General features: G+C 49.9%; 1 protein-coding gene across 10 annotated transcripts in view; it reads right to left on the bottom strand.

Moving 5' to 3' along the window:
• The window catches only part of IRAG1 (inositol 1,4,5-triphosphate receptor associated 1), a 119,494-nt gene that overhangs the window by 65,708 nt on the left and 33,167 nt on the right, over nucleotides 1–20,619 (bottom strand). For 8 of the 10 annotated variants that reach the window (XR_009542429.1, XR_009542430.1, XM_060159674.1 and 5 more), the window contains exon 2: nucleotides 11,885–12,042. The exons of 1 other annotated variant lie outside the window; for it this stretch is intronic. Coding sequence is in view for 7 of the 9 variants with exons in the window: in XM_060159674.1 (XP_060015657.1) it covers nucleotides 11,885–12,042 (158 nt within the window). In the remaining 2 variants the exon portion in view is untranslated. Of the gene's footprint in view, nucleotides 1–11,884; nucleotides 12,043–13,496; nucleotides 13,621–20,619 lie in introns of those variants that run through there. One more of the 10 variants, XM_060159672.1, reaches the window with a different exon arrangement.

Genomic DNA, 20,619 nt, shown 5'->3' with positions numbered 1-20,619 from the left:
ACAGTGGAACAGCACCCATGGGAGCTGCTGAGGTCAGGAAGGGGAAGCAGAGTGTCAAAATGGCAGGTGATGATGGAGCTGGGGCAGGCAGGGCCCAGGCAGTGCCAAGCTAAATGGGAGAGCCAGTGAAGTGGAAGGAATGTGGTGCAGGGGGAAGGTGTTTCTCCTGGGTAGATTCTCTGGGGAGCAGAAAGGGCTGAAGTTTTCCCAGAGGCTTCTGTTCACCTCACTAAAAGGGTTTCTTGCTAACATGGCCTCTTGGATCTCAGTGAGAGAATTAGCATCCTCTGAATCCTATCCTCTGAGCTCAGAGGTACAAATTGGAGACCTGGGAGCCTGTTTGCTGTGAGTAGCATTTACAAGTTTTTATATTAGTTACCAACATTTCATAATTAGAAGAATTCCCATAAAGGTCTGGATTTCCTGCTTTTCCTAAAAAACCAGGAGATCAAGCCATCTTGGTTCCACAGTTCTGCCGAGTAACCCTTGGTTGGAGTCAGCTCACGCTGGCTTGTTTCAGTCATTCACACTCCCTGCCTGGCCCCAAAAGCATCTGAGTTACGGCTCCTGTGACCCATGATTCTTAGCCTGTCTTGGTTTTCTGGAGCGCAGGAGGTTTGTGCTTAAAGCCTCCTCCACCCACGTCATCTTTTTTTATTCAAACCACTTTATTAAGGTGTGATTGACATATTTCATGTGCACAACTTGATGAGTTTAGAGATAAGTATATACTGTGAAACCCTCACCACAATCCCTATCCATCACTTCCAAAATTTCCTCCTGCCTGAGGATAAGAACACTTATAAGATCTACCCTTGTAGCAAATATTTGGGTATAGAATACAGTAGCATTAATTCTGGGCACTCTGCTGTACAATAGATCTCTAGAAGTTATTCGTGGCCGTGTAACTTCCACAACATCCTGACGGAACTACTTTCCATATGGCCTCATGGGTGACTGTTACCATGGCAATGCCAGTCAAAACACTGACTATGCCTATAGTATGTGTGAGGTTCCTTCCCTGGGTGGAATTTATTTCTACAGTGAAAATTTGGCCTCTGAAAATCACCTTTTCCATGTTCATCACATTTAGAGAATTTTTTTCTTGTATGAATCCTCTGGTAAACAAGAAGAAATGCACTTTGGCTAAAATATCATTTTCCCATTTGTTCTATCATATGGTTTCTGACATCCCTTGGAGGGGCTTTTACAAATTCCCAGCATGCACTGGTGATGATGGGCTAGGTCTACATAAGGGGGCAGAAGGAGCCAAACATTAATTTCTGCATGTTGTATTCTAGAAATAAAATGGTGGTGGTGGTGCTGGGGTTATACCATATACCCATTTCCAAGAGTCTCATATGTTCCAGCTGCTAAGTAAGTAGAATGCAGTTTATTTATTTTTGTTGACACACTACCTATTTCCCAAAGCAATCTGAAGTCACCAACAATAAACTATAAGACATAAGAAGATGAAACTATAAAAAGGAGGGAACAATTGGATAAATACAGACATCCCTAGCAGATAAAGAAAAATATATGCTTCTTCTAGCATCCATGGTTTGACCCGGAAGTTAAACTATTTGATCTGAAAGCCAATGAAGCTGTGATCCATGTGGGCGAGTCTCTGAGAGAGTCTGCCTTAGAGAATCGTTCAGCAGATAAAAAGCAAATGTTTTCTGGGATAAACTGGGAGATTGGGATAATTGGGAGATTGGGATTGATATATATACACTACTAAATATAAAAGTTAACGAATAAGGACCTACTCTATAGCACAGGGAAGTCTACTCAGTACTCTGTAATGGCCTATATGGGAAAAGAATCTAAAAAAGAGTGGATATATGTATATGTACAACTGACTCACTTTGCTGTACACCAGAAACTAACACAACATTGTAAGTCAACTATACTCCAATAAAAATTATTTTTAAAAAAAGAGAGAGAGAGAGAAGTCCACTCTTCATTCTCACCTCTAAGGAGAACAAACCTTAACTCCCACCCTCCCCTCTCCTCTCCCCTTTGACTCTTCACTTGCTTACCCGCTGCCCCAGTCTCCTCTCTCTCTCTTTCTTCCTCCCTCTCTCCCTCTCTCCTTCCCTCCCCACCTTCTTCCCTCCCTCCCCCCTCGGCTTATTCCTCCAGCTTCATTAAATTCTTTCTTGTGCACATTGTCTTACCCTTGCTTTTTATGATTGACACAAAGGTTTTCAAAAGTCTTAGAGTCTAAGAGAGGGGGCCAGCCTGTAAACATTTGCACATTACTATGCTTTGTTCTGTCCGTTCATACAGCGAACGTTTCTTGAATGCCTAGCGCTTGCTGTGGTCTATGCTAGGGCCTGGAGGCAAAGGTGAACTAGGCAGCCTCTGAAAGGCATCCCAGTTAGCACAGTGTGATGGGGAGTGGGGTGGAAGTACCCTCCTCCTCACCCCTACCCCATCCCAGGTGGCGCCCGGGCCTGATGCCCTTAATGCTGACACTGTGAGGTAATGGTCTGCAAGGCACTGGAGGACCTGCTTTCTGGTAGGAGTTTTCTCTGCCTTCTGGTGAAGGTCACTTGCAGCAAAGCTCTCCTGAGGTGACTGTCACGCATGGGGCTGCAGGCACCCTCAGTCAGAGGAAGGTCAGGAGCAGAGGTCCCCACACAGAAAGGCAGACACAAGCCATGGTGGCAAGCGCCAAGCATGTAACCATGGACGCACGCAGTCTTAAGCTGCTTAAAAATCAGGAGACACAAAGCAATCAGGGAGAAATCCTCTAATACACTGATGGAATGTCCTGGAATATCCTCACTCTCTCCTTCCAATGTGTGCAAACTACATGGTAATAAAATCAAATCGTTCTCTCCCTAATCAGCTCACAGAAAGCTCTGGGCAACTTCTAATGTTCTGCAAAACTGATTTTGTGGGGAACATTCAGTCTTGTGCTGGCTGGGTTTCACTTTCGCAGGTACTAGAGAGAGAGTAATCAGGAGAGTGTGGGAAGATTCCAGCGGCCCTCTGGGTGAACTCTGCCAGGTTTTAATGCAGTGTAAATACCCATCCCTGCTCCCACTCTGAACCGCTGAAACAGAAGGAAGGACCTCAAGAAAGCTTGTGGGTCAGCGGGTTCAAACAGAGTTCGCCAGGCAAGTTCCTGGCTTCCGGACTTCAAGGGCGTCAGGCTCCGGAGCCACACTAATTCATCATACAGCTTTTCGCATTAGCTGTGTGACCTTGGGCAAGTGACCTCACCTCTCTGTGCCTCAGTTACCTCATCTGTAAAATGACTATCTCACAGGGTAGTTACAAGAATTCCACAGATTGGTGTAGAAACAGGATTGCCAGACAAAATACAGGATATCCAGTTATATCTGAGCTTCAAATAAACAACAAATAATTTTTCTAGTATAAGTATATCCCAAATAGTGCATGGACGTAACTGTATTTTCATTTGCTAAATCTGGCAGCTCCAGATGGAAAGCTCGCGGAAGGGTACCTGGCAGCTAGTAAATGCTCAATGAGTGTCAGATGTTATATTCTGTTATTGGTAACTTTGGGGCTAAATTAATGACTTTGGAATTTGGTTTTGAGGAGATTGTTGTTCTGTGTTTTGTGTCTGAACAACCTTTTGGAGTTAAATTAGGAGGGCCTCACCCTTCTGGTCACAGAGTCACAGAGCATCTTCCCCTGGGGCATCTGGCCACACAAGCCCAAGTAATCAATGACCCAGGGAAGCCCACCTCCAAGGCCACCTTCACCTGGCTCCACTCCCTCTCTCACCATCTGCATCTCAGACAAAGTAGAGATGCCTTTTACATATAGCAGAAGCAAAGACACAAACATGGATAGAAGGAAGTGACATTTACTCAGACCTACTGCATGTGGGGCTCTGTCCCGGACACTTCCCGCGTGTTTTCTCATAATCCTCCCAGCAACTCTGTGAATGAACCTCAGGGCACCCATGAACAGCTTGGGGTGATAATACCTCCTGACCTCACAGAGTTGTGCAGAGGAAGTGAGAAGATGAAAGCAAAAGCCCTGAGCATGGAATTAGGGAATTAATACATTTCTTTTCTCTCCCCTCTTTTCCCACTTCAATCCCCACTTTACCAACAAAAAAACAGACATATTATGTCCAGGGCTGCACAGCTGGTAAATAGGGGAAGAGACCAACACCAGGCCTGTTGGCCTTCCTGTTACACACACTGCCCTTACAAGTCGTCTCCAGGTCTTGGGTCTCACTTCCCCTGGTTCCTGGTGTTCTGCAGGCCTCTGACACGCCTCTCTTATTCTTCCCAGCTGCACCCTCCCTCACGAGCCCCTTCCTCCAGGAAGCCCTCCAGGCTGAACACACAGCTAGAGGAAAGACAGCAGGGGTACCCCTCTCACCTTCCAGGGGCCCAGCCTTCCCAGGGATCCATTCCCCTTCCCTGGAGTCAGCCGAGCACTGCGGGAGCTGGGCCATCTCCCGGAAAGCTCACCCTTTAATAAGCCAGCAGGTAACATTTTGTTCTCCTTAAATAAACCTTATAGAAACATTTAGATGTTTATTTCGCTCATAAATTCCCAGGAATGCACAACAGTTTCCTAACTGCCTGGGTGCAGGGATAAATATAGGCCAGTGGTACAGACGGGAATATGAGCTTCCTTTCCCCAATGTCATGTGACTAGGCCTGGCTCGGAAGCTCTGGGCAACAGACCAGCCCCAGTCCAGGCAGGAGTGGGGAGTTTAGCTCCTGCGCTTGGATGCTGGCAGACAGCCTGGAAGAGGACTGTGCAGGAAGGCAGTGTGGGGTGGTGAAGTCGGGAGGTCCACACTGGAGTCTCACCTGGGTGACCTCAGGCAAGTCACTTAACTTCTCTGAGTTTCAAGTTCTCAAACATTATGTGGAGCTAATAATCCCCCCTTTCCAGGCTAGTTTTAAGGGTGACAATGACAGTGAGGATGGTGACAGAGGGTGGGCACTGTTGCAGCTGTGTCCCCAGGTCCCTCTCTCACAGCCTGGAGGGCAAACAGGGACTGCCTCTGGATAGAGGGCCCTGGCCGCAAAGAGGACTTAGCACTCTCATGACAGGATAAAAGGACTCTCTGCGGACTTGTGAAACAAATGATTATTCCAACAGCGAGTGCTAAGAGCATGGGAGAGAGCAGAAGTGCCTCCGCTAAGCTCGGCTGGACCTGGGGCTCCTCCCTGCCAAGCGCTGAGGACCAGATCCCGGTTTCCTGAAGGCTCCCAGCGCCCACTGTGTGGATCTCCCCATGCACCCATGGCCTGCCCTGCCTCCGTGGACCCTCTTTCCTGCCATTGTCCAGTCTATTCCTAGCAGTCAGGGGTCAACACCCCCCTGCCCGAGATTATCCTGCCTTCTTCATCACTGTTTTTACTCTCATGTCACAGACTTCAGGAGTGCAACAGTGCACACAGTGTCTATTATAGCCTTACTCTGTGGGGTAGGGGGGTATCACTCAGCCAGCCAGCCATTCATCCATCATCTTCTATCCTCTCCTCCTCCCTCCTGTCCATCTCCTCCTCCTTTAATTCTAGGCATTTAATCATCCATACAGCCAGTTATCCACACAACCATCCATCCATCCCTCCCTCCCTCCCTCTCTCCCTCCATCCATCTCTCCCTCCCTCGCTAAGCTCCTACCACACACTAGAGCTTATGCTGAGGGTTGGAGACACACACATAGCCCCTGACCCTAAGTAGCTGGCATGCAATCTGACAGGGGACTCAGAGAGACAAAAAATGACAAGCTACTCCATTGCTCACGATAGGAACCAAGGACAAATAATTGTAATGTACATTCCTGACCATCTGTAATAACAAGCAACATTTCCAAAGCACTTTCTGCTCTGTCCTAGGCACTTCTACAGCTACTATCTCATAGCTCTTACTCTCTGACCAGAACCACTAGAAGCCATCCTGGTGGAACAGTCCTCTTGACCCTTTCCAAGCTTCTTTTCCATAGAGGATGGGACATCAAGCACCTGCCTCCCATACCTGGGGCTTCTGGTGTCCAGGACACTGGTTTTACTGCTGGGTGGAGCCAGGGAAGGAGACAAAGGTGGCGGGAACAGCTCAGCAGAAATGGGTTTGGATCTCCACTCAACCACGACACAACCATATGACCTTCGACAATTATACAACCTCCCAAAGACTCAGTTTCTTCTTCTATAAAATAGAGATAATAATAATATCTACCTTGGGAGATGAGACCACATAGCAGGTGCCCAATAGATGTCTCCAATATTTTGTACATCAGACTCTAATGCTTTACTGATAATTTACTTGAAGATATTTCATTGAAGATCTGAATGGAGGCTGTTTTTGCAAAGGGTGGGATGAGATAAGTATGAATTCAAAATCCTCAAGTGGAGTATTCAAGGTACTGCCCAGTTTCTAGGGATTAGAGTGTACTTCCTTGCCTCAGTTTTCTACCTGGAAAATGGGATAATAATCATACCAACCTCTTAGTGTTGTTGTATGTGAAGTGCTGAGAGCAGTGCCTGTCACATAGGAAGCACGGTATGAGGGCTCTCACTGAGTTAGTCGGGAGGGTGCAGGCTTTTACTGTAACACAGGAGTGTGAAGCCCAGGCCATTTCCACTCTGCCACATAGCTTATATCTCATGTTCCTATGGAATGGAAGCATTTGTTGCACCTTCCGGAACTCCCTGGTTGCTTGGGGAACACTGCTTGGAACCCTTCTTAAAGGACAGCCGTGCAGGATGATGGTGGTAAGACTGAATGGGTCTCTTACTACGCTAAGCAGGAAGAGAGTTCCAGGTTTGTTATGGTGGCAGCTACCATGCTCTCCAGTTCTGGGCCAAAACAAGGGGAGACCCCACAGCTTCGTGGTCAGAGCTTCTAAGAGCTCCACAAATGGATCCCTTCCTTTTAGGGCCGCATGCAGAGGGCTGCTTCTCCAAAAAACACTCCAACCTCATTTTTAGTTAACTAACATTTAGGGATGGGGTTGGGTTGAGAGTAGGGATGCCACTGGTTAGTTGAGCGCTGCAGTGATCTTGTCAACCAGACGCTGCTGTATATGAGGGTTAAGCATCAATTTCTGTCTAGAGGATCTGAAAGTGCAGTACCAAGTAGGTGCTCAGGGAGGCCTGGGGTGAGAGTAACAGGTGTTTGTGGCCTGAAGCAGGAACAGCACAGTGGCCTGGGTTTCTAGGGGTCAGTACCCATCCAACTGGGCTGTTTCATCATCCGACTGAAGGAGAATGAGGAAGGGGGTTGCACACGATGGGGCAGGGGCAGCTTGGGTTTTGGGCAAGATGTGACATGGAGCTTCGTCCCCTGGCTGCACGGGCTCACACACCTGAGAGGATGGTAGGCAGAAGGCATTTGGTGAGACCCAGGGCCACAAGCTGTGGTGCTTCGGGGTTTATGTGGTGATGAGTTCTGCAGGGCCCAGGTTGGCCCTCTCAGACAAGTGGTTTTGGGAGCAGAGGACAGTATTCCCTTGGTCCAGGCAACTCTCACAGAGGCCCCAGAGCAGGGCAGAGACTAAGAGTGTTGGCTCTGGGGCCAGGCTGCCCGGGTTCAAATCCTGGGCCTGTCACTTACGAGCTGTGTGACATTGGAGGAAGTACTTAACTTCTCTGTGCGTCAGTCTCCTCAGCTATGAAATGGGGCTGATGATACCTACCTCATAAGGTGGCTTGGAAGTTAAATGAGTTAATAGTGTAGTACCTGTTGGCACGAGGTTAGCTATTATTAGTGGTTTTGCGGATAATGGAGAAGAGGGTGAGGGGATGGTCAGGGAGTGGTGGTCAGAGGGATGCTGGAGCAGATGATGTGAAGGATGTGAGGTCAGCTTATGAGCTAGCACTGACCTGTCCCTGGGGGCTTCCTGAAACCCTTGGAGGAGGATGGGGGGGTTTTCCAGGTGGAAGTGAGAGCCAGTGAAAATTGGGCTCTTATAGCTAATAAGAACTTCCCCACACCTTCAGGTTTGTAAGGCCCCTCTAAGGAGGCCATGTGGTCCCAGTGAGTGGAGTTTCTGATATGGCTGCTGGTCACAGGCCTGGAAAAAGTTGGTGTCCTGGTCACACTGTCCCTGGGGCCTGGGGCCAAGTTTGGTGCCCCACGGTGAGGCAGAGGCAGGCTGGTATGTGTGCAGGGGAGGGGTGGGAGGGCGCTCTGAAGGCTGTCATGGCAGCAAAGTCTGGAGGAACCAGAGGCAGAGAGGCTCTGGGAAGATGCAAAAACTGCCGTCCTGCATCTGTGGGTCTTCACCCCACGACAGGCCATTGCGAGGGCAGAACTGAGGGAGAGTCAGGCTCCAGCTGGACCAGGAAACAGAGCTGCCAACCACAGCACAGACCCACCCCAGGGGACTCTGGTTCAGCCGGTCTAGGTCGGCAGAGGAATCTGGGGTTAACAAGCTCCCAGGTGACTTTCACTATGCAGAATTTTGCCTGCCTTTGGAGGAAGGGACTTCCTGTGACCTGAGATCCCTTCTAGCTCTGATGGCCTGTCATTCTGGGGTCCCCTAAGGTCCTAGGCTTCTGTCCTGACAGCTTCTATTCCTGCAAGAACCTCTTGGCTACAAGCTCATCCCGTTAAGCTCCTCCCTGTTCAAGGGCCAACCCAGGAAACACTGCTCAGGATGCAGTCTCACACAGTGCATTGTCAGGAGGCTTTATTTCTTTGTGGGTTTTGATTACAGCTTCTGATTAGGGTCCTAAAGGGTCTGCCTTTCTGTCTGCGTCTGTCTGTGTGAGTCTGTGTGTGTGTGAAAGTGTGTTTAGCATCCATGCGTGTGTGCGTGTGTGTGTATGCAAGTGTACGTGCAGAAAGAAAAACAGGATCTAGGCCTACAGCTTTTGTGTTTTTGTGTGAGAAGGCCTCAGCTAGTGCTCGTGTCAGTGATGGGAAAGGAGGGCTGGGGCCTGAGGAACCAGAAGTAGGGCTGGACCCCGGGGAGCCGTAAAGTCAGAAGGATGCTCTGTTCTTTGCCTGCTTCACAGAGTGGGAATTCACACAGTACTGGGAGTTCCAGCCAGCCCTCCTGGCCAACCCTGCTTCTATGGCCTCTGCTGCTCCCAGGGACTCAGGCTTCAGCCCCCGGAGGCTCTGGCCCAACTCACAAGGCCTGACCCTCCCCTGAGGCTGTGGCTGCCCGAGAAGCCCAATGTGGGTCATCTGATAAGTGCAGTAGAGGGAGATCCCCTTCACTGATGATGCCGTGGGCTTCTGGAGAACTCAGCGGGGCCCAGTGCCTGTCAGTCGGGGCAGAGAATAAAATAATACTGAATCTGATGTGGTCTTCAGTCTGGGGTCTAACCTGCCCCAGCCCCATGGTCCCTCAGGCCAAAGAAGGTCCTCAAGGGTTGGGCTGAACAGACAAGAGTCCAGGAGGCAGCCACTAACACCTGCCCGGGGAAGAGACGAGGAACCAGAGGCACAGTAAAGTTAACAGACTCAGCATCACGTCTCTTGACCAGGATGTGTAGGAGCTGTGACTTGAGCCCAGCGTGGTCTCACTCCAGAGTCCACATTCTTAAATCCTGTGCTAATGGCCCTCCCTCATAGGATCTGGGCATCCTGGCTCCAGCTCACCTGAGTTCCTCGTGGGTCCTTCTCCCGCTGGATGTTGGCAATGCAGAGGCTATTGGGACCTGCAAACAGTCTCTTTATTATCTTGTCTTCCTTGAGCATTTGAAGGACCTTCAGAGACCATGAGGGCCCATGGTCTGTAGTATAGAAGTCTGGTCCTGGTTCAAGGTCACAGGGAAAGTGAGCTTGTGGGGGCCCAGAATCTGGAGTTTCTGCTGTTCAGCTAGGGGTCTCTAACCCTCAGCTGTGTGGTGAGCTCATGGGGCCCTCCCCCTGCTTGGCCAGCCCTAGAAACTCACCCTCACCTCTGACCCAGTGAAGCTACACCCACATGTGGTTTGAAGCCATGATGGTCAGAAAGGCCAGCGGGCTTTTGTGCTGTCTGGTTTTGTGTTTCTTGAGGAGAAGGTTTGAAGTGTCTTTTAATTAGAGAGGTTTGGAACCAAAAGGAACTGAACTCATTGTAAAAGGATCTCTTCACTGAGGATGGAGTTACATCCTTGCCCATCTTTCATTTATTTATTTTTTAGGAACACTTATATTCTTGGGGAGCAGGCCATGGCAGCTGTTTGGGGGAGTTGCCCAGGATTTGGGAGCTAGATTTTGCATCAGAGTCCGGCTTAAGGGCACTATCGTTGTGAGTAAAGTGGAAGGGGTCAGGGATGACCACAGCAAGAAGTGGTCCAGGGCTGGGAGGTGGGGATGCTAAGGGGACAGAACCTGGGAAAGTTGTGACCTGAGGATAGGGAGCCGTGACGTTTGAATCCGGATGTATTTTACTCTGTGTTGTCCTTCCCTTCTTTAAACTCCAAGTTTTCAGTAGACTAGGAAATTTTTTTGTCGGTTAAACCTTACAGTCCACTGTTGGCAACACTTTGGGGGAACGGTCCACACGTGGTAAGGAACAGCAGCTGCAGGAAGGGGGCAATAGCAGAGCACACAGTTCGGGGAACTAGATAGCACACAGTTCGGGGAACTAGATGTCATCCGTGGAGGAGCAGAGGAACAGCTCAGAGCCACTGAAAGCAACTGGCAAGCAGCACCTACCGTAGCCAGGACATTTCTGGGAGCGGGGCTCAATAAAGACCTGAGCTGGTGCCTGCAGCCAAAGGCATGGGGGCTTGGCTCGCTGTCGTTTCGAAATTCAAGGGCTCTCCAAGGCTGCCAAGTTCTGCAACATCTCAATCCCATGAGCTCGGGATGTGGGGATACAAGAGGCCATTCTTTTCTAAGCGTTTATTATCTTAGTTCCCACAGTTATGATGTGTAAAGAAAACAAATGTCATCATAACATGAAACTATTCACTAAGAATCTGCCCACTTGTCAAATTAATGCTCACTCGTACAAGCTTCCCTCACTTAACAAGTGTCTATCCCTCTGGCTCAGGGCAGTTTGGAGAAGTGTCAGATACAACAGGATGATATAAGTTCAGTGCAAACCAACTGCAAAGTTCACGAAGTTCACAAAACCATGTCTGAGAACTTCACGTACAAGGTCTTAGACCAATGAGCAGCAGATGTAGCCGGACCAGTTAACGAATGGAGTCAGAATTGTGAGGATGATGGCAAGATGGGTTCTTCATGAGGGAATGATTTGAATATTGAGGGATTGAAAGGGGTAATTAGGAAAATGAATGAACCCTTTAAATATTAAACAAACAGAATCTCTTAATGAAGGTGCTATAAAGTAAAATGTGAAGGTTGTGATAACACATGAAAAGCTCATTTTGTTGGCATAAAAAATATACCAATACCAAAGTCAACGCACTTGATTAAGATTCTTTGTTCATTCTAAAAATTAGCGTATAAGCTATATTTTGTAATATGTACAGCTAAAAATAACTTGTCTTCACCATTTCATTTGTACAATACAACCTCAATGAGCCCCTTTAATTCACTTTCATCATTTCCTTTTTTATAATAAAATCTCACTGAAACCCTTTTTCACTATTTACTGAGGAATTTTGACCTTCATTTCAAGTGGATTCACTTTAAGTGACCTGGTGCTTGTGCCCACGACCCTGATACATGAGGCCTTCCATGCTGACGGTCCTCCTCCGAGCCTCTCTCCATCCTAGGAGGGTGGTGTGACTTCCTGGGGGGCCTCAGTCAGACACAGCCTACAAGGTAGCACTCTCAGGATGTGTGGGGACCTTGGTCAATTCAAACGACCTTTGGGTATGTATTCCGCGGCGTGGAAGCCGCACACCTTCCCCAGGCCCACTGCAGCCTGCACAGGCTGTCAGCAAACCATGTGGCCTCAGCCCAGGGCGCTTGGTGTGGCCCGGGCCGGGCGGGCTGCAGGCAGGGGGGAGGCACTTACTTGGCCGGCCGGGCTCTGGGCTGCCTGCGGCTCTCCAGGGGGCTCCTCGTCCTCGGGAATGTGGGGCATGGCAGCCTCCTGGTGGGAGTGGCTGCGCGTGCCCGGAACCTCCGCTGTGTCAGCCCCAAAGATGCTCCAGGAGGCCTGGGCTCCACAGGCTGAGGAGACGCCAAAAGGACAAGTCAAATCCACTCCCATCCCTGACCCATGCTGGGTCCCGTTTCCAGGTGCCACAAGCCGCGGAGAGAGCCTGCTTGAGTTTGCATCAACAAGGGCTAAAGTAGGCGAGCAGAGGGCGTTTGGGATTGCATTTCCTCCTGCTCCCTCGCCCTGTTTACAAAGTCAGAGGTGACCCAGAGATTTTGCATCTAATTTGGGCCATACAGTAAACACAGCGATCCCAGAAGGGAGAAGAGTGCTTCGAACTCCTCAAAGCCATAGCCGATGGAGGACACTCCATTGGGAGCCAGACTTGGATTTGTCAAACATGTGTTGAGCAGCTACTGGGTGCCAGGCACCATCCTAGGAGCGTTACCGACATCACCTAAATTAATCCTCACGATGACCTCTGATGCAGGCATTACTATTCACATTTTATAGATGAGAGAACTGCTTCAGAGAGTAGAAGTCACTTGCCCAAATCATACAAAGAACGAAGCATTTGAATCCAGATCTTCCTGATTTGGAGGCCACTATACCACACAGCCTTGCTTGGCCAGGTGGGGGAGCAGGAAAGGATGGTGTCTCCCAACTTCCTGCCCCATGGCTCACCTCATGCCCTTCAGCAGCTCTTCTAACCCTCAGTACAGGGCTCTCTGACTTGAGGACAGCTCTCATTGGACCTGTCAGGCCTGCTAAAGTCATCAGTCTGGAGGCTCAGCCAGGGTGAGTCTCCTGTGCCTTGTGCAGTGCTTGCCCTCAGCAACCTTGGTTTGCTTCCCCAAAGCTACACTTAACCCTCCCCATAGGGTAAGGCCTGGCCGGGGTTGACTCCAGTCAGCATAATCTCATCCATCTTGCCTCAGTGACTGGCTCAGGGATAGACAATGGGTCCAGCCTAAGCCAATGAGCATGTGGCAATGCTCTGGGACCCAGATGCTTTCTCTTGCTCCGGGTGGTAGAGTGTGCAGATGTGAGACCTGGTGCTGCAGACGCCATTTTCCTTCCACGAGGAAGGTCAGACTGAGGAGAAATCTGACACACCCAGAGGAGAGCAGACCCAGGAGATCTGCAGAGAAACGGAGCTGGAGCCCTGATCAAAGCTCACCTGCAGCTGAAACTCTTTCTGAACTAGCCAGTTACAGAAACAATTAAGTCTCTTACTGTTTAAGTCAGTTTGAACTGGGTTTACTTGTAACTACTAACTTGTAACTACTTGCACTAACTTGTAACTACTAACGACTGTTACTTGTAAGTACTAACTGCGCTTTCACACTTCCATGTTTCTTGCCAGTCAAGAGGTGTAGGACCAAAATCTCTCCAATAAACCTGAGCCAATGGGTCTGGCTCCTCTGCTTCCTCTTAGAAAAGGGGGCCAGTCATGTCAGGTCTCCATCTGGAGAGGCAGGAGAGCAGAAATAGTAGATAGAGCACAGGCTTTGGAACCAGATACCTAGATCTGAGTCTTCACTCTGCCACTCACTGGCTGTGTAGCCTTGAACCTTTGCTTCACCTCTAAGCCTTGGTTTCCTCGTCAGGGGAACAGAGATAAGAATGCCTCCCAGGTGGGACTGTCCCTAGGATGAAAAGAGACAGAGCACCCAGCATGGAGTAGGTGCTCACAGAGGCTATCTGCATGCTGTTCTGCAGCCCAGAAGGTCCAGGGGGCTCTGCCTGGGCTCTTCCCACCCCTAAACTCCTTTAGGTCCCCTACCCTAGGGGGATGGATGACACCTCCAGGGACCCGAAAAACCAACAACCGGCCTGGTTCTGCAACTTCAGAGGTTCCTTGAAGGAGCTGCTCTGGGAGACAGCAGATGAAAGGCACCAGAGGTAGATGTCGTCCTCAGACCCTGCCCTCGGCTGCAGTCAGGAGGCTGCTGGGACACACACAGGGCAAACGGAGGACATTGCCATTTACTGAGTATCCACTATACCCTGGGTCCTATGCAAGATGCTGTCTGCTGGAGGCTACAGGAGGAGAAGCCAGGAAGCCCTGCCATCGCCCAGGACACCAGGTGTTCTTCCTGTACCACAGAAATGGCTTGCGAAGGCCCTGGAGCCAGAGTGCTGTGGTGCAGCTCAGATGTGGCATCAGTCACAGCTCTGACAGATGCCCCCAGCTAACACACACCTCTTGACTGAGCTCCCTGAGGCAGGCAAGGGGTCTTATTGATCACGGATACCCAGAAGGTTCATCCAGAAATGCTTGTTGACTTGTATTTAAAGAACTGGAGAACTTTAGCTCCGGAGTTTTAGTCATTGTGACCACCATCTTGGCTTTTGTCATTCTCTGCGGTGGACAGGGAGCCCTATCCAGCTCTGAAACAGTTGGGGTGACCCCTGCTGGTCGGCTCAAGAAATCTCATTTCAAGAAGATGATCTGTGAGCAGAGTCATTCATTCCTTCACCACCAACACTCACACCTACTCTACCATAAGGATGATGAAAATGTGGTCTTGGCCCTCAAGGAACACGGAGTCCAATGGTGGGAGGAAGTTGGAAAACAAGATTAAGAGGTAAACACTTTGGAAGTGAGAAGCTGCAGGATCCCAGAAAAGGGTCCCTAACTCCAGAAACTGGGACGAGTGGAATACAGTTTTAGGGAAGAGTCCACGCTAGAATGGTGTTTAGACTGAATCATGAACACTGAAATGCTGACTGAATTTCTCTGAACAGAATAGCTGGAGGCCTAGTGCAGGAGGTGAGACAGGAAGGCGGGTCATGGCCAAGAGGACAGATTTAACCTGGCTCTTGGGAATGAGAGCTCTGGGGCCAGGGCATGCTGTGCCTCCCAGCTCAGGTTGTTTCTGTACAAGTAAACTCAGCATCGGGTTTGCCCAAAGGTGAGCTCTGGGATTGATTACTATCACCTTGACTTGGATGTCAGCTGCAGTGACAACAGTGGTGCTGGGCAAAGCATATGGTAACAGAGTTTGAGGGTAGCAAAAGAATACCCACAAACCCCAATTCTACCAGAAAAGTGCACTACACGTCCAAAGAAAACTCTTAAAATGATGTGTGATGTGTGTGCAGGTCTCCAGGCTGTCTTTTTTTTTTTAATACTGTTTTATTTTATTTTAATTTATTTATTTTATTTATTTACTTTTGGCTGCATTGGGTTTTCGTTGCTGCACGTGGGCTTTCTCCAGTTGTGGCGAGCGGGGACTACTCTTCGTTGTGGTGTGTGTGCTTCTCATTGCGGTGGCTTCTCCTCTTGTGGAGCACGGGCTTTAGATGCGCGAGCTTCAGTAGTTGTGGCACGAGGGCTCAGTAGTTGTGGCTCGCGGGCTCTAGAGCGCAGGCTCAGTAGTTGTGGCACACGGGCTTAGTTGCTCCACGGCATGTCGGATCTTCCCGGACCAGGGCTCAAACCCATGTCCCCTGCATTGGCAGGTGGATTCTTAACCTCTGCACCACCAGGGAAGTCCATCCAGGCTGTCTTAATAGGAGTATGGTTTCCAAAACAGGGAAGCTGACAGCTCTACTTTTCTTTTATGTCTTAATCTACATGAAGTGCATTGTGCTCTGCATGCTAAGAGGGATTCAGATGATCTGGGGCATGTTCAAAAGAGGGGAAGCAGGGGCTTCCCTGGTGGCGCAGTGGTTGAGAGTCCGCCTGTCGATGCAGGGGACACGGGTTCGTGTCCCAGTCCGGGAAGATCCCACATGCCGCGGAGCGGCTGGGCCCGTGAGCCATAGCCACCGAGCCTGCGTGTCCAGAGCCTGTGCTCCTCAACGGGAGAGGCCACAACAGTGAGAGGCCAGCGTACTGCCAAAAAAAAAGGGGAAGCAGGACAAGAATTTGTGTTTAAAGAACTAAAGACCTTTAGCCTGGAAAAGAGAAGGTACAGGAAGAAATAAAGCCTCTTTGCAGATATTTGAAAGCCATTCATGTAATTCTATTGTCCCCGAAGTGTAGATACATGGCCAATGACTGAAACGTGAGATCAAGGCAAGGGAAAACTTTCTAGTGGTTGGAACCATCGGAAAATGAAATGGGCTACTCTTTAAGGTAATGAGCTCCCCATTCCTGGGAGAGTTTCATCAAAGGCTGGGGCAAGGGTCATAGGATTCCTAACCCACTTCAGGGGCCTTTTCCAACCCTGGGAGTCCCTGAAATCCTGATCTCCTCCTAATCACAAAAAACCACAGATTTGAGGGCCCCATCCCATAGGATTCTAGGACCATGGAATTCCAAAGTCGCATCAGAAATACCTCCACTTCCTTTCCTTCACCTCCTGCTCTTCAAGAAAGACCTTAAGTCAGTCCCTGGGTCAGAAAGCAAAGTAAAACAGAAATGAATTAAGTCAGACAAGCACTAAGAGGTGTCAGCTGCTGCAGGATAAAGCAGAGTGGAGGCTGGCTGAGGACCCACCCTTGACAGGATGGAACCCCAAGCTCCTCAGGGGGAGCCCCAGCAGCCCCATCCTCCCAGGCCATTCCCACGCTGTTCCTGCCCCATCGCTTTCTCTCCCATCCATTATTGTAAACTCGCTGCTTAAAATAGCAAGGTAAGAGCAGAGTCCCTCCCCCAGGGTGACATCTGGGTTCCTCTGGAGCTCGTGGGCACGTGGACCTCGCATCCATCACAGCAAAGTTTAGAATATAGTCTCCAGGAAGTGGTGATCTAGAGCAACGACCCAAAAAAGGAGAAAATATTTAGTGATGTTTGGTCTCTGAGCCGCTCCTTCTTTAACCCATTTTCAGGGCCCTTCTTGCTGCTGCTCCAGCTTGGTCAGCAAAGGGTTAGGTGGGTCATTGCCAAGCGCCATCAGCCCTTTGGACTCTATTCTTTCTGCCCCCAGCCAGTGCTTAACTATACAGCTTGGCCTATTTTACAGGAAGGAAAACTGAGGTGCAGAGAAGTGAAGCAACTTGACTGGTCCAGCTACCTTTGTTCCTGGCACAAATTATCAAAGCCTCTGCTGGAATAACTATCCAATGATTTGTGTCACCGAAAAGGCCAAAAGCCTCTAAACCACATTTAAATATTTTTATCTGCCCCTGGTTATTCATTAAAGAAAGCAAAGTAATATACTTTTATTCCTTTTTATTCATCAGATATTTCTAGGTCGCCTACTGAATATCGGACACTATGCGAGGTGCATTTCAGATGCTATCTTGTTTATTATTTCCATTTTATATATTAAGGAACTAAGGATCAGAGAGCTGCAACAACTTGCTCAAGACCACACAGCTAATAAGTGGCAGACCAAGGATTATAACCCAGGCTAGTTTGATTCAAGGCCCCTCATCTCTCCCCTCTTCTACTCCGTCCCCTCCACCAGGAGGTCTGCTAGTGTGTAGCAGCTGAACGCCACATGGGTTCTCGCCGTCCTGCAGGGGAGAGTTGCAGTGTGCATTCCCAGAGGGGATAAGATAGTGGTGGGGCAGGGGAGAGGAAGCAGCAGGTTGTGAGGCTAGGGGTTTTACAGGGACAAAAGAGCGGGCCCACTGTCAGGGGCTGCATGATCCCCACTATGTAGGGTGGCGAGCGCACCCACTCATCCATCCATCAGTCTGTGGGTCCATGCGTTCAACCACTCAATTCTTAATCTTCTATTTATACAACTGTCCATTAGTTTGTCCATCCTACCTTTCACCCCAGAAAGGCCCACACTTGTTAGTGAGTAGCAGAGACTCTGCCCCTGGGAATAGCTGCTGTAGGACCCTGTGGGCTGTGGGGAGAGGGCAGGAGGGGGCTGTTCTGACAGAGCAGCCGTAAAGCACAGGCATGCCCATCCACAACTGGCAGAACACCTCCATCCTGCCCATCTCAGTCATGGGAGGGGGGTGGCTTCCTGTGGGCAGGCACAGGGGCCAACATTAAGAGTCATTTCTCAAGGGCCTTTACATCCCCTTTGGTGCTCTCAGCAAGCCTTGAGGTGGATAGTGTAAGTACTATTATTCTTAACATTATGATTAGTCTCATCTTACAGATGAGGAAAGAGAGGCTCAAAGACTTGCCCTAAGTCGCATCACCCATGAGTGGCAGTGCTGGAAGTCAACCACAGGTCAGTCTGACTCCCCAGCTCCCTGCAGGGCCAAGTCCACTAGCTCATGGGTGGCACTCTTGGTAAGCAGTGGACTCTTACAGTGGCCCCTGGGATGCCTCTCCCAGAGCCTTGTGACCAGTCCAGAAGAGACCAAACCCCGCTCTGAAACTACAGTGTCCCAGGAGCACAGCCTGCAAACTGAGTGGCTCTCACGTTCCCTCTGTTAAGCTTTGGGTGTCGGAAGAGCCAGAGGCCCTTCTGGGAAATAATGAGTTAACCTAGACTCCACTGACCTTTCTGGAGTGACTCAGAATTCTCAGAAGGGAGGGTTTTTTTTTGTTCTTCCAGCTTTGAATTTTTGCTTTCATTTTAGCAGCACAAAGAATTTGAAAGAGATTAAGTTGCTATTAATACCACTGGTCTATCTCTAGATGAAGAATTCGATGGAGGGAATTGTTTGGGGTGGCTGCACACACATCCCTCTCAGTCCCTCTGCAAACTCAGAGGATGACAAGGAGGCCACTGGAGAAGGGCCAGTCCTACCCCTGCTCCCATCCGACAAGCCCAGACAGGGGCAGGGACTTGACCAAAGTCACACCTGTGAGTGAGGAGCAGCCAGAGAAGGTCCCAGAACCCTGCCCCCCAGCCCCACTACACATGTCAGCCTTCTGGCTTCTTATTTTGAAAGGTTTGCTTTTAGTAAATAATAAGCTGATGTGTCCATGCTGTGAAAGCAGGCATCCCTTGGCAGTGCCTCTGATCTTGGGTGAGTGAAGATGTTCCCGGCTCCCTGTGTCCGCCCCAGGCAGCACTGGATACACCTGGAAAATCTCCCTGGGCATCAGAGATCAGCTCAAAGTGCTAAGAGGTGCCTCTGTGGGTTCCTAGACCTGGCCAACTGCGGAGCTGAGTCCTGTACCCCACAAGTGAGTCCAAGTTGGGGTCTCCCTCACAATAGCCCTATCTTGCTTCCTAACCTTGAGATGCTGTGAGAGGGCTCTGGACCTTGACAGACTGGGTTCTAATTCTCCCTCTGCCTCTTTCTTGCTGGATTAGTCTCCTCTTGGCCTCAGTTTCCTCATCTGTAAAATGGAGGCATACATACATAAAATGTATGTACATACATTTTAAAGTTGTTGTAAGGATTAAATTAGGAAATACACAAAGGGTGTTGCACAGACTATACCCTCAATGAGTTCCTTTCCTATTCTCTGAATCCGGCAGCTGAGTTCTCTGAGCCACGGCATCACCAAAACGCAACCAAGGCCCAGAGAGTTTGGTGTTCATCCTGGGTGGCAGAGTTCTTGGCTTTGTTTCTGGCAAGTTAAGGAGGCAGAGTCCTGGCTTGGCCAGGGCTTCTCCTCTGTACTGACAATCAGATAAAAGACCATCAGACATAATTGGAATTAAACCCACCAGGGGCCATTCACTCTGCTGTCGGGCAACCAGTGGCTGCAGTGGTGGGTTTACAGAAACAGCATGCAGTACTGTGGTCAGCCCCAGGTCTGCACTGTGGTCATCCAAGCTCTGTGCAGTGGTCAGTCCTGGGTCTACGCTCAGTTCTATGATGTGGCCTGTCCCAGATCTGTGCTGTGGTCAATCCTGAGTCTATCTGGTTCCAAAGACCCTGACCTTTCTGCCACCACTGTGCTGACTCCCAAAGCACAGAGGCTGTCATTCTGCAAGGGAGAGATGAAACCTAGCTTGAGACCTGGTGCAAGTGCTCAGGCTGCACAGGATAAATGGGAGAATGGATGACTGAAGGGGGCACAGTCCTCGGCATGTCAGTGGGAGCCCCAAGTTTCCATCCTGAAAGCAGATTTGGATTGAAAGGAGGAGTGGAGAGCAAGGGTGGGGTGTAGAAGGGTAGAAGGAAGGGGCCTTGGGGGCAACAGAGAGGGGAGGATGAGGGACCGGAAGGGACCCCCTCAATGACCTCTCCCCGTCACCACAACCCTTCTGGTCCAGGGGCTGGGAGTACAGGGGCTACGGCCCAGCGGTGCTTCGGCAAGGAGTCCCTGAGCACTCCCGACACTGGCCTGGAGTCTGCACACTCTGGCCACGCTCTCCAGTCCCAAGGGTCTCTCATGGGCTCTTTTGGCTGGGGGTGCCTTCCTCCCCTGATTCAGAACCCATTCTAGCCCTGAGGGTGAGCCAGCATCTGCTGAGACCTGTGCCAGGGCCATATGCAAGAGGGGAGGCCAGGTCAGCCCTCAGAGGAAGAGTACAGGAGTGTGCACGATGCTCAGCTGCTGGGGGACGTACAGGGGCTACTCAAGTAGGTGGCACATCTGGAATCCTAACAGACTCCTTGCTTCCCCTCACATCTCCTTTCCCCCACTGCCCTTCCCCTCGGGCAAACAGGGAGGCCATTCTGTGCTCACTGCCCAGGAGGGGGGCTGGGGCAGTTGTAGCAGCAGGAGATAGAGGAAAGGGAGTCTATCTCTGCCTTATATATCACAAAGAACTAGCCCTTAGGGAAACAGGAAGGGCTCAGTGCACAGAAAAAAGGATTTGGGCAAAAACATCCTAAGTAATGGTAAATCTCCCCCCAACCCAAGACTAGTAAAGATTATG

The sequence above is a fragment of the Lagenorhynchus albirostris genome, chromosome 9, assembly GCF_949774975.1.
Source record: "Lagenorhynchus albirostris chromosome 9, mLagAlb1.1, whole genome shotgun sequence".
Taxonomy (NCBI): Eukaryota; Metazoa; Chordata; class Mammalia; order Artiodactyla; family Delphinidae; genus Lagenorhynchus; species Lagenorhynchus albirostris.
Note: the sequence above shows the minus strand (reverse complement) of the source record. Positions and strands in the feature narration are given on the sequence as shown.